This window comes from Etheostoma spectabile, chromosome 11 (assembly GCF_008692095.1).
Source record: "Etheostoma spectabile isolate EspeVRDwgs_2016 chromosome 11, UIUC_Espe_1.0, whole genome shotgun sequence".
Classification (NCBI taxonomy): Eukaryota; Metazoa; Chordata; class Actinopteri; order Perciformes; family Percidae; genus Etheostoma; species Etheostoma spectabile.
The window spans coordinates 1103908-1120603 of record NC_045743.1 but is presented as its reverse complement, the minus strand read 5'-3'; the positions used below and the strand labels follow the sequence as shown (position 1 = coordinate 1120603).

The window sequence follows — 16696 nt, the reverse complement described above, 5'->3', positions numbered from 1 at the left end:
GCCACTAGGCTCCAGATTCTCAGGGGCACCACAGTACAGTAAGCCGAAATAAGAGGGCCCCTCTGCATTTTTATTTTTTAAACCTGATCCAGTGGCCCTGTCATGTTGAGGGGTCCCCTGTAAGTCCTAGTTTTAATACTTTCATTATATGAAATTACTAACTAAATGTATGTGTAATCAATTTAAGATCAAATGAAGCAGCCTTGTCTAGTCTACTGTGTGCACTGTATCTGTATACTGTCTTATAACTGTGGCATTTTGATCTTCAGGGAAAACATAGTCTATGTTTGCCTGTCTTTCTTGTGTTTACTTGTTTGTTTGTTTTTTTGCTGTTGTTGTTGAGAATGCTACTGTAACAAAGGAATTTCCCCGCTGTGGGATGAATAAAGTATTATCTTATCTTATCTTATCTTATCACCTTACATATATCTCATAATAATAGAAATAAGCCGGAGGTGTCCAGATGGCTACAACCCAAGCAGACCATGTGTGTGTACTCAGATGCCAATGACGTGAATCGTCAGTCCCAGGTAACAATAAATAGAAACCAAAACAATATATAAAACAGTCAAGAAAAAGTATAGAAACTTAACAATCAAAATTAAATGTATAAAAAGGATTCAGGATTTTTCCCCTGATAATTGCATCTGTTGTGGATATCATAGAGGTAAACATATAATAAGAAAGTCAGATGTTTTAAATGGGAATGGTATGATACAGATTTTCTTTTTTTTAGCTTGATACAGACTAGAACTCACTAGGCTTTGTTAAAAATGTGTCTCTTGTAAGTCCCCCAACTTTATCAAAGTGCAGTACTGCACTTCAGCATCCAGATAAAAATAGTCAAACATAATATTTGGTGTCAAATCATTTACAATGAGTGTCTTTTCCTTCTTGCTTCAAAACGTGTAACACATTATCAGTTGCATTGAGGTCAAGCGCTGATAGTCAGCAACATGATAGTCATGATAGCTGATAGATAGTCGTTGTGTAGGGCTACAATCGATAGTAAGGCTACAATAGTCACAGTGTTGAGCCAATATGGATGTAAACCCCTCAATGTAAACCTGAATAATAATCAAAATCAGAATCAGAATCAGCTTTGTTCGCCAGGTATGAGGACACATACGAGGATTTTTTCTTTGGAGCATTGTTGCTCATAATGTGCTTACACACAAAACAAAACAAAACAACCAAAACAAAAAATATACTCACTAATATATACACACTCTAAACAGAACAATATAGAGGCATGAGTGCAATGAAGAGATCAGTAAAATTATTTAAAATGTGGAGCACAGTGCAAGGATACTGGGATAGATTGTATTATGTTATTATATTAGAATATGAACAGTATGAACATTATGAACAGTTCTGAAATAGAAAATGAGAACGATGAATGAATAACAAACAAGAGAGATGTGAGAATGGGAATGAGTAAATAGTAAATAATAAGTAAGATATGAGAATGAGAATGATGTATAAATACTAAATAAGTGGAATAATAAGTGGAACCAGTGACCAGGTGCTGTAGAGACCGTGTTACTGGGTTATTGGCCAGAACTGAACCTGACACTGTGGGTCAGTAGTCAGCTGTTCATCAGAGAGATGGCTTGTGGGTAGAAACTGTTCCTGAGTCTGTTGGTTTTGGCGAGCAGTGCTCTGTAGCGCCCCCCAGAGGGCAGAAGCTGGAACAGGTTATGTCAGCACTTTAGTCGTATTATCAAATACAATGTTCAAACCAATACTTTGCGACTGTCCTGGACATAATGAACATGAAGTCCTATGCGCTCACGTTCCTCTTTTCTCCACCAGCTGTCAGTGTTTCACTGAATGTCACCAACATGGAAGACACTGGACGTGTAAACAGAGGTGGTAAATCAAGTGCCTAATTGTGTGGAACATTTTCATGAATTAATGTCAACTTGCTGTGCTTTAACTAATTTAAATAAATACTATTTAAACGCACTAAACATTTTCAACTAAAAAATAATAATAAAAAATATAAATATAATATAAAATCTACTACACTTGCCCACTAAAAACGGTTCAGGCATTATTCAAGGCAGCCAAGTGTCCGGAAGAGCAACTGGTGCGGGTTTAATGGACAAGGAAGAGATATTTGTTTAGGTTTAGTCTGAAGATCACGCATACTCTTCTTTTGTCAAATAGTCTGGCTCTTTTTATATCGTCAGTATGCCTTTGTTTGCCCAAAATCCATTTGACCAAGATGTCGGTAAGCCACGCGCGTTTCTTCGGTGTTTCAGTGTGTCCGAGCTAACGAAAACGATAGGGCCAACAACACTTGAAGCTAACGCTAGCTTAGCTTCTTTAGTTCGCTGTAGCGTTATAAGTTAATTTAGCATGGCAGGTTTTGGTAGCGACAACAACAACACACTTTTTTAGAGACCTCCTTACTGTGTAGGTTAGCTAACTGGTTGTCAACCACTTCCATTTAGGTTATCGATCAGTTTAATTGCTAGCATAACCGACTGTTTGGTCACTAACTTTGAGTCTGACTCATGACTGGCTGACGTTCAACGTCACCTGATCCAAACTCCGGTCATATTGGTTATATCGATCGATTATTTCTGTATTTGCCATGCAACAGGATTAGGGTAACAAATAACGATCTTTTTAAATCTCCATGTATGTGTTGATTTTCTTTCGATTAAGCGACTACTGAGCTCAATCCAAGTCAATTCGTCACTGCTCCTTGTCTTTTTTTTCTTTCTTTTTTAATTTATGAATGAGATGTCTTTGACGTTAAGTATTTGTGAAGGACACTTTTTTATTTTATTGATCTAACAATTAATTGAGAAAATAATCTGCAGATGAATATGATCATTAGTTTACTGCCCAAATGAAAATGTTTGTTTCGCAATTCATTTTCTATTTATATTATGCTAATCATCTAATTGTTTAAGCTGAAATTAAGATTCTTTGCTAAATTGAGTCAGTTTAATTATAATGTGTTGGTCATGTGTGTTGTAGATATCTCTTTTCTCATAGTCGTGTTATGTAAAATGCCATGCAAATGTCTGTGGTCATCACCCTTCTCGGCCCCTGCAACACCAGAGAGCTTTTATGGCCAGACAATAATGAATGTCCTGTTACACTTAACTGAGGGTTAAACTGTCAGGATGACTGTGACAGAGGTTTATATGAGTTGGAAATGTGCATTTGTGTTGTTTTGAACGTATTACAAAACAGCAGTGGGGTCACTGGCCACCTGACAAATAGACAACCCCTCTACCATCATGACCGTTAATACACTTGTGTCCAGTCCAAATATGTGGCAGTTCAATGCTTGCTATTCATAACACTTGCCCACTGCATGTGGCACAGCTTTGATGTCCGTGAAGATGTATGCTCACTGGACTTTATGCACTGTATCCCTGTTTGCCACATTTTCAGAGAAGTCAACCAATGAAAACAACACAACAGATGACTGGGGGCTCATTATGGACATCTGTGATAAGATTGGAACAACACCCAATGGGTAAGCTGGGAAAGGGAATTTTCCTTTTTTGAATGATCGGAGCTCATTAGCATGTGGTTGAGATAGCTCCTTATTTAGGTACAGGACATTTGTATGATTCTTTGAATATAAAAACCAGTTATCAGGACCTGTGCAAGAGCATCTCTAGTGTAAGGACATTGTGATCTTAAGTAGCCTAATTATTGTACTAGCACAAAATTATTTTCTGTTCTCTTGTCTTGTGTTTCAGACCAAAGGACAGCTTGAGATCCATTATGAAGAGAGTCAACCACAAAGTGCCTCATGTTGCCATGCAGGCCCTCAATGTGAGTTGGTCACATCTTTGGTAGACAATCCCAAGAAATCAACTGCACATGACATTAATTCTTCCCCAGCAAACAGTGTAGCATTGTCATAGTTACGGCCATCGTTAGTAAAAGCATCCCCTTTTTTCTGTTCAAAAGCTTTTGCCAATTTTACATTAAAAAGTAATAACATGTATATATTCGATCTAAGATCAATAGATTTAGGTAGGGTCAAACTGCTCTGTCGTATTTGTGAGAAATGAGTTTTCACCAATGCAATTTAGCTTCAGTTGAGCTGTAATTGATTTAATGTTCCCATTGTTAAAGCCATACAGGAAAGTTGAACATTTTATATTGGGAGGATGAGAAATATGAGCGCTGTTACTCTGTCTGAGGCATCAAGAGCTAATGGCTTTCTCTATATTTAGAGCTCTGTCTTCAGTTATTCAGATAATTAAAGCCTATTGTCATTAAAACCATTCATAATTACAAAAGCCTCACCTGCTATTAATACATAATTTGACCATTTCAGTATTGTAAGTGGTGGAAAAAAAGGTTTTCCCTTTAATATAACATACTGTATACCAGCTGCTAAATCTTGTTTTTACAATTTTGAATCTCTTTCAGTTGCTGGGTGCATGTGTGTCAAACTGCGGCAAAATATTCCACTTGGAAATCTGCTCAAGGGAGTTTGCCAGTGAAGTTCGGAGTGTGCTGGGCAGGGTATTTGAACTTTTCTCCTCACTACTCCCATTTTATACCCATATTTGTCTGTCATCTCTTTGTATCCTCTTGACCAGTGTCATTCTCACACATGTACTCCCTCACCTTCTCAAGAAGGCTAACTGAAGTATCACAGACTCATAACTATGTTCTTACAACTACGGATGCACAATATGAGAGAAATATGCGATATCCAATAACGTTGTTGAATATTGCAATAACAATGTGACTTGCGATAAATAAACAGATGTAAACGTCTACTCAGATCTGCATTTCTGGTGCTTTCAGTATTCTTCTAAAATACAGCAAATTGCTTGTTGAATTCAAAACAAATGAAAGGAAATCACATCCAACATTTTTTCATGGAACAAATTGAATTGAACATAAAAGGCGCTGCTAAATAAAGAGTGAGTTACGTTTTCATGTGCCGTTTTCTCCTGATATTTTCTTTCACAATGTGTATAATGCGCCAGTTGATATTGCAATGGTGATTTAAAAAATAAAAACTACAATAATTAAAGAATCTCTCATATTGTGCAGACCTGCTTACAACCATCTGGTGCTTAACTCTGTTCAAGCCCTGTTTGTCTTCTTCTGTGCATAAAAACACAGGAGAGAGCAACACAACTCTTTGTTTGCATTTCCTTTAAAGGCCCACCCTAAGGTGTGTGAAAAGCTAAAGGCTCTAATGGTGGAGTGGGCAGAAGACTTCCAGAAGGATCCACAACTGAGCCTGGTCAGTGCCACCATCAAGACTCTGAAAGAGGAAGGCATCACCTTCCCCTCCACATCCTCACAGGTATGTTTACAGCATAATGTATGCGATCATTTTGTGACCATACACAAAGCAAGGTGCAAATTAAATGCCGTCTTGTTTTCATCAGGGTGATATCTTTTTTTCCTCCAGTTTCTTTGAATACAATCCATAATTTAGTCACACAGCTTTACTAGAAAAAAAAATACAAAAAAATGTTCAAAATTAATTCTGTATATTCCACGTTCTTTCAACCCCAATTTCTTCCATCTTGGTTGTACATTAGATAGCCTGAAGTAAGTAAACCAACTGTTGACACAAGATCAACACTGAAATCATCACATTATTTTCAAAAACATCCACTGACAGTTTACAACACTGTCCTCAATCTGGTCTCTCATTAAAAAGAGATTTTTTTTTTATCCACAGCCATATTTAGCAGCAGTTTGTAATATTCAGTTGCATCCCAATTATTTTAAAGGTGCTCTAAGCAATGTTGGGTGACGTTACTTCTTGTTGACGTTCAAAGTATTTTCAAACAAAACGAGACCAGCTTGCCCCTCCCTCCTCCTCATCCTGTCCCCTCCCCCTCCCTTCTGGGCTTCCGCGCACTAATAAGACACACACACACACACACACACACAGAATGTCAAAGGTGTGTTGTTTTGGATTCTCGGCATGGGGCTGTTGCCAGAAGACAAGTTAGTTTCAAAAGATGCTGGAGGCAGCAAAAAAACACTGCTGGCTTATCTATTTATTTAAACATGGCGGGTTTGTTCAGGACACACCCGTCTGTCGCTAGCAACGATGAGTCAGTGATTAGTGAAGACTCTCACCAACCAATCAGTAGTCTGCAGGTTTTCACGTCACCTTTTGGTATCTCCTTAGCTCGCTTGGAACCACGACTGAGGTGGTACTAAAAAAAAGTACCTGTTAGCGGGTACCAGGGACTATTTTTTTGTAATGGAAAACCAAAAAAGATGAGTAGAGTTGAGGCGCGTGAGGGGTGGCGGGGGATCTTTTATCATTTATTAGGGTTGTGAATCACCAGAGGCCTTACGTTACAATATCATCACGATACAGACAAACTGACCAACACATTACGAACACATTACCACGTAGTATATAATTAAAAATCTATACTATATTTTTGTATCAATATAGTTTTGCCACGGGAAATATTGTGAGACTATGCTGTATGGATTTTTCCCCCACCCCTAGTATATGTGTTGGTCAGTTTATCTGCTTGACAATCTCATTTTGCAGCAATAAAAGTGAAATGGGATAAACAGACCGAGAAATTTATCTTTTTAGACAAAACATGTTGACACACCTGACAATTGGGGACATAATAGGAAGTTGAGAAAGGGTAATAAATTGCAATTCATATATATATATTGCAATGGGTTTAAAATTGCAATAATATTGTATCGTGACATAAGTGTTGTGATGATATTGTATCGTGAGGCCTCTGGTGATTCCCAGCCCTAAAAGATAATGGCTGCTGGGGTTTTGTCTCAAGGCTAAAGCCACAGCTCTGACCAACATGTAGTACCCAACATGAACTCCAGGGGGCATTACAGTCACTGGAAATCCATTTGTCATCTTCTGGGCCCTCATTTATCAACCTAACGTAGAAACCAGCTCAGATATGAGCCCAGAAATCCTCTTACGACAGGCTTCACGTGTGATTCATGAAACGTTCGTATCACACCAATCAGAGCGTAAGAATGGTCGTACATTGATAACTGCAACGGTGTACCCATGTGTGTATGTGTGCACTGTTGTCCCGGCTCATAGAGGTCTTCTAAAAGATCCAGATCTGCCATTGCCAATAAGTGTTCAACTCATGACTTATCCTTCTCCTGTTACATGCTGCACTGCAAGTCCATACTGACTCAAACTTGCGTACACAAGTTCAGACCAGACGTGAGATTTTATCAAAACATACGCTCATGTTAGAACTGATAAATGCCTTCCTTTGCGTAGGAATCTGTACGCCCGTCTTACGCCTGTTTTAGGTCATATGAACGTTTCATAAATGAGGGCCCTGGTCTTGTGCTACTACTAGTTCCATTGCTACACTAACAGTCTGTATAGGCACACACAGACTTGACCTCATCTTTATGTATTGTCCACAGGGGTCCACCACTAAGGTCAGCACACCTGCTGTGAGCAAAGTATCGGATGATGACAACCTTGCCAAAGGTAAAGTGAGCGCCATCACACACCTCTACAGCTCTGCACACACCTTTTATCATTAGTGCACCTCATCTGTTCTAAGCATCATTTTCTGCAACACATGCATATCTTCTGTTGTATTATTAATTTGTACCAATATTCTCAGAAATATACTCCTTTTTTTATCATGATTATCGGCTGGATTTTCTGCTCCCATGCATCCAAAGGATATTTGTTGACTTCGTTTAGGGCTGAAACTAACGATTATTTTCATAGTCGATTAATCTGTATTTATTTTCTCCTTTTAATTGATTAGTTATTTGGTCTTTGAAATGGTGTGATTAATTTAAGTTTGTATTGGTTTTTAACTTACCAATAATCTATTGATCTGTGTAGCTCTACCTGCGTTATTGATTAGATTTGAGCAATCTTCTGAGAGCTGAGAGAAATTCACACAACCAATTACACAAACACGCTGTAAATACAAAAACGATGCAAAAGAGAAAAGCACACAATCCCCCGACAGTTTCTGTATTTGCAGCGCGTTTCTGTGTTTGGTTGTGTTGTATGTATTTGTAGAGCGTTTGCTAAATGCTGCGAATGTGTTGTCAAATTTATGAAGATGTTTTCTTAATTGGCTTGTGTTTTGTCTATTTGCCTGTGTTTCATTAAGTTGCAGTGTGTTTGCCCCTGTCAGCCACCGTTGTTTGTATTCTAAAAAAAAATATATATATATATCCCTCTGCCTGCTCAAAGAGCGTGTGTTGGACATTTGATTTGAACATATTCTCATTTCCACTTCTCTTCTTCCCATATAAACCTCCACCTCTCCCAGCCATTGAGCTGTCCTTGCAGGAGCAGAAGCAGCAGGTGGAGACACGGCCCCTGGCCTTGACTTCTGACCCCCCAAACTACACCAACGGTAGTGGGGGGGAGGAGGCCCGGAAGGTGCGGGCGCTGTACGACTTTGAAGCGGCTGAAGATAATGAGCTGACCTTCAAAGCTGGGGAACTTATTCTGGTTTTGGATGACAGGTAATGTTTCATAACGCTTTCAATCCTGAATCAGTTCAACTTTATCCTTAAAATATCAATTTCAGTGTTTGGTGTTGCAGACTTCTTAATCCAATCAATTTATGCATTAAATGCAACTCCAAGTGCATCATCAGTGATAACAATAAAACAATAAAACACCTGTGCAAAAACTCCTATGTGTGAAATGCCTTAGGGTTTGTTGAACGTGTTCTTAAAGAGGCACACTGAAGTATGCCTCCAAATCCAAATGATGTCACAGAATTTTTTAATTTACACATATACTGTATGTGTTTAACTTTGTCCATTATTTGAACCTGCAAATTGTAAGTTAAATGTGTGTATATAGTGACCATAATGTGTGTGTATAAATATAATATTTTTTGGGATGGAAATGGCAGGCAAACAGGCGTTCAGCCGTGAAATGTATTCATTTATGTTATTGTTTGCTTAAAAGAGCCATCATTTTATATAAGTACATATTAATAGGGGGGCAAAGTTTGTTCCACAACAAAAAGTAAAGTAAGCAACACACCTGAAGACTCAGTAGGACACCATAAGCTGAGAATTCATTTTTTATTTAAGCCAACACTTTTACATAGAGATGGTCCTCACCGGTCTGAAACTCAGTCGGACACTCAGTATGGCTCACTATTGAAAGCTCATCCATTGATGTTTTTCAAATTTCATGATTTTGTTTATAGTGATCCCAACTGGTGGAAAGGAGAGAACCACAGAGGAGTGGGACTTTTTCCTTCCAACTTTGTCACAAATAATTTGAATGCTGAGCCAGAGACAGGTTAGTCTTTCTATTGAATCTGAAAGTGAAAATTGTACTGAAGCCCCTTCAGCACAATGGCCTTTGTTTTTACCTTTTAGAAAGCATACCAGCCTCTATGCTCCTCAGCTGTGTGATTTAAACTGGAGCAAATTAGTCTCAGAACTGCTAATTGAACTCCCCTTTTTCTCCACAGTGGCTTTTGTTGAAAGGCCAACCAGTCCTGAAGAGACAAGCCTGGAAACCAAAGTTGAGCCTGAGCCCGTCTTCATTGACGAGGTACCACCACATCCCCCGTGCCCAATCCCAAACCCAAATCCCCTCTCAATCAAACTGCCAACCCAACCCGACTTTCTTCCTTCCGCAGGGCAAGATGGACAGAACACAGGCGCTGCTGCAGAATGCAGATCCTGCAGATCCGGCTCCTGACTCTGCAGAGCTGATCCAGCTGGAGGGTATAAACCTTAATGCTGGTGTAAATCTACTGCAGACAGTCTGAGCAACAGTGTTGGTTTCTAACTCTTTCATTTCTGTTCCCCTCCCTAACTGTAAATGTCTTAACAGGTGCATGTGAACAGATGAACCCGATGATTGATGAGAAGCTACAGGAGATTGACAGGTGGAGTGTTATTGGACGTCTTAAATTTATCAGAATTATTATTACCGATGCGTTAAAGGTCGAGCTCGGTGTCTGAGATGATCTAAGATCCATTCAGCTACTATGGCGTTTAGGCTAAAGATGGCAATGATGTGCCTCAGCTATGAAGACTTTCAAAGAAAATCTTTAGTCTTTGAAATCTTGGACTGTTCTACAAATAAAATAAAAAGATTCTTATCAAAAAAATGTCTCTCTCTCTCTATGTTGCAGGAAACACTCAGAGTTGTCGGAGCTAAATTTGAAAGTTATGGAGGCCCTGGAGCTTTACAACAAGCTAATGAACGAGGCTCCAATCTACTCGGCCTACTCCAAGATGCAGACACAGTATGCTCCAGCCGGCTCAGCTGTAGCCATGCAGGTCAGAAAAATGCACTCAAGTTGTCCTCTGTGCTGCCCAAAGTCTCACTGTAACAATGGTTTAATCTTGTGTTTACCATTTGAAATTTTATTTATGCAGCGCTGCCTCATAGAACTCTGGTACTACTAGCCTGTCTAAATCAATCAGTCAATCAATTAATCATTATCAAAACAGCAGCACACAACCAAATGAAAAGGGCACAAGACAAAGAACAAAATAACAAATACCTAGCTCATCCCGCTTTATAACTATACACTTTAAGACTGGATTCCTAGTGGCTGGCTCATGTATTACTGTCTACACATGACAGGGGGTTTATGTCATATGGAAAGTATTTGAGTTTGGATGTAAAGGTCTCCAAAGAGTTGGCTTCTTCATTAGCAAGAGGAATATGGTTCAAAGTGTATTTGTAATTCTACAGAGTATCTCCACTCTAAATGACAAGCCACATATGTACACGATTGTGAATTGCGGTGGATAAATGAATGGGCTTAAGTTATTATTAATTTCTCTAAAATGAATGCAGTGAAATGCATGGTTGGACAACTTCAGATCCAATAATTTTACGTTTGTCGGTGTACTGTGTGGGGGGGGGGGGGGATACATTTTTCAGTTTGGCTTAAGTTCAATATTCATTGTTTAACAGATAAAACATGTCATGGGGATTATAACGTGAGACACCATCAAAGCTGCTCTGTGTTCTATACATTTATCACAAAATCTAAAGTTAGAACAATAAAAAACAATTCCAATAAAAATAACCGTACTTTTTTGTAAACTGAAATGTCTGATCTGCCTCAGTTCGACAGCAGCATCTACATATTGCACCTCTACCATCACGTTAAATAAAGTAGTACAAAATAAATGAAAAATCCACTGAAAATAGGACATTTCTGTAAATAATCTGTGACATTATTCCAACACTTATCTAATGAAAAAGTGTAATAATAGAAGAGGAATAACAAATCTTTAACCAAGTGTTACACCAAACATTCAACTAAATATTGCACATTGATTAATTGCGGTTTTGAATTGAAAACGTTTAATCGCTGGCGACTCAAGTCAATTAAAAAGGAAGTCGTACATAATTTAAGGATGGGTTCAGTCAGAGGCTGGTTCACAGTTCAGAACGCTAAAGGCTGGAGAGGTTTTCTGTGTTCGACCAGGTACATTTGCAGAGACTGTATGTTAACTCCCAATGTGCCCACCCACGAACCACTTGCATAATTGAACATCGGCATTTAGTAGACTCCCATTCTATCGATCTCTAGATGTGATGGAAAATCATTCAGAGCAGGCACATGATTATATTTTTATTACATTTTAGTCTCCATATTTTTGTTTTCACATCCTACACTCGTGTGTTATATTTGGCCAGCAGAGCACTTGGATTTTTTGCTTCTTCCACTCGTCTCGATAGCTTGACATTCAGTCAGCTTTTTCCCTCCTTAGAGAATTGGAGGCTGCCAGGGTTTTCTTGGCAGTGGCTGTTTTCTCTGCAATGATTGATGTCACTGTCTCTCCCCCATGATTTAGAAAAATGTCCACTGCACTGGGCAGGCCCACACCAGAGTGCTGCTCTATTTATTTTATTTTCCCATTTATTTTCATTGTACTGTAACATTCTTTACATGGTTGTTGTTGCACCTGCAGAGACAAAGATGTAGTTTTACATAATCACTTAAAGTTAAAGAGACTAAAATTCTGATACTATTCATAGCAACACGACCTGAATTACTGTAATAGTCTGTACTTTATATAACCAACAACAACTTGTGTTTTTGTATCTCGTATTCTGCATCTAACTCCCAGTAGCCAGACATGTTCTGTAGGCCAAACATTCAGTCTTCAGGACTTCTCCTTCATTAGTGTTGGGTCAACGGCAGACACAGGTGACATCAATTTACTGAGGAAATGGAAAGAAACTCTGGATTTATAACTTCCAGAAACTTGCATCTGAAAGCGTTGAATGACTATCTGGGCTTTGGAGTATTATAATGGTTTAATTAAAGAGAAATTTGCAGTTTTAGCACTTTAGGAATAATTTGAGGGAAATCCACCTATTTGCTTTCTTGCCAATAGTTAGTTGAGAAGATGTATACCGGTGTCATGCTAACCTGGCTCTGGCCAAAGCTAACAACATACGCCCACCCGCACCTCTGCATTGTTGTCAGATCTGACTGACCAATTAGAGCTTAGTTTTCACATTTTCCTTAAAAAGCTGATAAAGTAGTACAGACTTTTTTCAGTGAGTGTCCGAGTCAGTCAAAGTTATTTAGCACTCATTGGACTGGTAAACACTCTTCATATCCCTCAACACTTACTAAAGCTGACCTGCTCCTCTCCCTCTGGTCTGCTCAGGGCTACCTTGGTCCGGCTGGTGGTCCCTACCTTCCTCCAGTGATGCCCCAGGTTCCACCTGCTCAGCCCTACGCTCTGCCCAGCGACCAGCCCGGACAGCTCCACTCACTGCCCCCCGGCGTCTCAGCCCCACCCAACAGCCAAGCTCAGCCTCCCTACATGAGGTAAGGAAACAGCCCCACCACTGTGAACAGGATCTATTATGCTGTCAGAGTAAAAGCTCTGCAAAGATATTCCAAATACAAATAATGACAAGGCTCACTTCACGATTTTATTATAGATGGATTTACGCCTCAGATCCTTGGCATTAACAAGCTACTTGTTTTGAATATTGGATTTTAGGAACTCGTGTTTTTACTACTGTGTGAGTGTTTTCAATATTAATTTAGAAATTAGGTTCTTCAGTAAAAAAAATTTTTTATTTTGACACAAGAGATCTAGAAAGATCATGAAAGAGGTCTGAGAGGATCTACTTATTTTTATTCACACGACTAAAAGAATTTTTAAACGTACACGTTCCGGTCGCCCAGATAGATATAGCCCACTGTTCGTGGGCCTGGGTTTGACTCCGACCTGCGGCCCTTTGCTGCATGTCATTCCCCCTCTCTCTCCCCTTTCATGTCTTCAGCTGTCCTGTCATTTAAAGGCCTAAAATTCCCCAAAAATAATCTTTAAAAAAACAACAACACCAAATCAAGTTCCTTCCGAGCTTATTTTGCAGCGGCACTGCAGCTTTTCTCCGTTCCTTATGACCACCCGAGCCATTAAACCAGAGCGTGTTTTCCTCCCATCCCCAAATGCTATGTGGAGTAGCCAGGTTCTCCTCCAGCGCGTTATGGAGGAGATTCTGGCAAAGCAAGACTACATGCAAACAATTGTACTTTTTACATGTTGAGACACTCAGTTTCTTTATTGGTATTAACTGGCACATCTGTCTTCTTTTCACAGCAGTGGTATGAACGCTCAGTACATGAACCAAGCTCCTGGAGCTCCTTACCCACACATGGACTGTCGACCTATCACAACTCCAGCATGCCGCCTGTTGTCCTATCCTGTGGCTCCTCCTCCTCACCAGTTTCCGCAGCAGCAGCAGGCGGCATATTACCACACCTTTGCTGTAAACCTAATTCTGACCGCAGACCTGAGGTTGTGTTGTGTGTGTGTGTGTGTGTGTGTGTGTGTGTGTGTGTGTGTGTGTGTGTGTGTGTGTGTGTGTGTTGTTGTGTGTGTGTGTGTGTGTGTGTGGTGTGTGTGTGTGTGTGTGTGTGTGTGGGTGTGTGTGTGTGTGTGTGTGTTGTGTGTGTGTGTGTGTGTGGTGTTGTGTGTGTGTGTGTGTGTGTGTGTGTGTGTGTGGGTGTGTGTGTTGTGTGTGTGGGTGTGGGTGTGTGTGGTGTGTGGGGTGTGTGTGTGTGGGGGTGTGTGTGTGTGGGGGTGTGTGTGGGGGGTTGTGTGTGGTGTTGTGGTGTGGGTGTGTGTGTGGGTGTGTGGTGGTTGTGGTGTGTGTGTGGGTGTGTGGGGTGTGTGTGTGTGTTTTGGGTGTGGGTGGTGGGTGGGGGGTGGGGGGGGTGGGTGGGTTGTGTGTGTAATGCAGGTCTGTAAGTAATGCAGGTCTGTTGTCCATCTGAGTCAGGACCTCTATGTGTGCATGTCCTCAGCTACTACATGTGAGGCTAAACAGGGCGCCTGGAGTTTTCTCCTGTTCGTCACTGCTTTCCCCCTGGCTGACAGTGAACACGGTGCTGGTCTTCACACATGTCACAGGTCAACAAAGAAGAAGAGTTGGGTTTGCCCAGCAACACAGGACCATGTAATGAGCAGTCGATTTTTACATTTCATAGTTCATTACAGTGCTACTCCCAAACATTGCTTTTTTCTGAATTGGCCCCCTTCAAAGAATTCACCCAACATGTGCTCTTCTGAGGTAAACATTTATGAGAAAACATAATGAGAAAACATTTTTTGTTCATATGGGCAATGTGGCGAAAGTAATCCCTCTGTCAATGTCTGTACTGGATATGTTTAGGCACAGTACAGCCCATAAAGCATAATACACAATCAATTTAATAACATGCGCAAGTCGGGATTGAATAGATTAAAATAGCAGCTCTGCATGTAAAATGCAAGTACAAGGTGAGCCTTTACGCAAGCCTTTGCACAGCTGGTTTAGACGGCTGTATTGATCAAAACTTAGAAAGCATATCTGTTCTGGCAGGTGCTTGTGAGACAGATTACTGAGAAACGCTGGCCGAAACGTTTCCATCTCGCAGCTGCTTGCTAGTGTGGATTGAACACCATGTGACACCAAAAAGGCATCTTCAAATATATCTATGCATTAATGTCAACATGGCCTAAATGTTTTGTTTTTCTCATAGTTATTAATGACCATTAAGTCTGTAGGTGAATTCATCTGAAGGCAGGTACAGTTTATTCTGATCATCCCTTTGTCATTTACCGCAGTTTGCACTGAAGGATTGAAACACTCTGGTTGGGTGTGGGAGTCTGTTTCTGCAAAGTCAGCTCATATTAAAGGCACAAGCTCCGTTTTTTTTGTCTTCTCACCAGCATTCATCACTTTAGCTCATCTGTTTTCTGAAGAGAGGTGCACACTATATTTTCAACTATCAAACAATGTTAACAGTTATATTTGTGTAAATGGTTAAAAACAATACTTCTCCCTAAACTCGCTGCCTTGTAATGCATTCTGTGGTTGCTTTTGCGATATTTAAGATGACATTTTCTCTGTGTGTGTGTGTGCACATATTTGTAAGTTGTTGTTTTTTTTTTTACATGTTTGTATGTGTTTGAGGGCTTACCTATAATTCATCTTTGTAAAATTACACCGATTTTTCACAAGGCTCAGATTTTAGGGTGAACTGAGAAATAGTTAGATCTCTTTGTGTGTTTTTTAATCTTGTGAAATGCTGCATCTGTTCATAATGATAACATCTGTACCCTGCTGCCTCTCATCTTTATCTGTGGGGTGTCTTCCATATTGCGGAAACCTGTTAGAAGTCCATGTTTTATGCAAATGCACGATACTGAGGTTTATCATGTCTATATACTTCAATTTCAAAATTGTCTTTGGCCTTGCTTGTACTTTGATTTATATATATATATAGAGACGTTATACATGTATAATTTACATGGCTGGAGAATTTGTAATTATTCTTAGTTTTGCTTCTAATTTTACCTTTTTTTTCCAGATATGATGAAACAATTAGTTACTGTTAATAAGAAGAAAGGAAAGTAAGATATCATGTTTCAAATCTTCTCTTGTTTTGTTTGTGTTTTGGGGGTGAAAATCAAGGAGCAGCTTTCATAGAATCCACAGTCATGTTGCAGTAGCTCCGTAGTTATAATTCTAGCCAGAACTGTCTATTTTATTTATGGCCTCATATTAAAGGCATTGTATATTAGATGTAAAATACCTGGTTTTGTTGGTTGCATTGCCATTGCACCTTAGCTTTGTAAACATTTATTTACCACTGGATGCCTTGTTTTTTCTGTAGAAATCAAAGAATGACACAGACACAACTTTGGCGACTAACTTCAGTCTCAGAATCCGCTATGTATAATTCTGTATATTTAAAATATTCCAGGAAAAGTTCCTTTTATGTAGGATTTTAAGACTGCTTTTTTAACAGAGCAAACATAGTATTCTTTGAAATAAAAAGAAATGTACCTGTGTTGAGGGTGGTCTTTTTTTAACTTCCTTTTCCCTATGGATGCTTTTTAAGTAATTACATTTAAACAATTAAAAGGAAGATGATTAGCATTGCAACTAATTAGTCACTCCGATTCCCTGCGCACTTCACCAGCTGCACGTCATGAACAAGCTTATGATATGGTCATTACTCAGAAGATATAATTTATTCATTGAACTTGGCCTTTTAATAGTTTCTCCTGTTGCTGCACTGGGCTTGCGTTGAATGCCAGGGCCAGTCTGGTGGCAAAGGTAAAACTGTTTCACTCTTTGAATCTGTTTATCGGATTTTACACTAGTTATAAAACAAACAGATCTACAATACTATTCCATGTAATAGTACTTGCAGATGTAAATTGCAAC

The 16696-nt window shown here is 39.5% G+C and overlaps 1 protein-coding gene across 1 annotated transcript; it reads left to right on the top strand.

Annotated features, from left to right (window-relative positions):
* Positions 1-2053: 2053 nt before the first annotated feature.
* Positions 2054-16317, top strand: LOC116698146 (signal transducing adapter molecule 2). The gene is made up of 15 exons (XM_032529930.1): positions 2054-2236; positions 3418-3502; positions 3732-3807; positions 4414-4509; positions 5162-5308; positions 7405-7471; positions 8280-8478; positions 9180-9274; positions 9450-9532; positions 9621-9708; positions 9818-9872; positions 10122-10269; positions 12631-12794; positions 13579-13776; positions 14286-16317. The coding sequence occupies exons 1-15, from the start codon at positions 2197-2199 to the stop codon at positions 14296-14298; spliced, it is 1554 nt and encodes a 517-aa protein (XP_032385821.1). The 5' UTR covers positions 2054-2196; the 3' UTR covers positions 14299-16317.
* The last annotated feature ends 379 nt before the right edge of the window (positions 16318-16696 follow it).

Bases quoted from the DNA above. Each gene is read 5' to 3' on its own strand.
- LOC116698146 (XM_032529930.1), top strand. From the start codon at position 2,197: ATGCCTTTGTTTGCCCAAAATCCATTTGACCAAGATGTCG. The intron at 5,309-7,404 runs GTATGTTTACAG...TATTGTCCACAG, and splicing joins TCCCCTCCACATCCTCACAG to GGGTCCACCACTAAGGTCAG. The intron at 9,709-9,817 runs GTATAAACCTTA...ATGTCTTAACAG, and splicing joins AGAGCTGATCCAGCTGGAGG to GTGCATGTGAACAGATGAAC.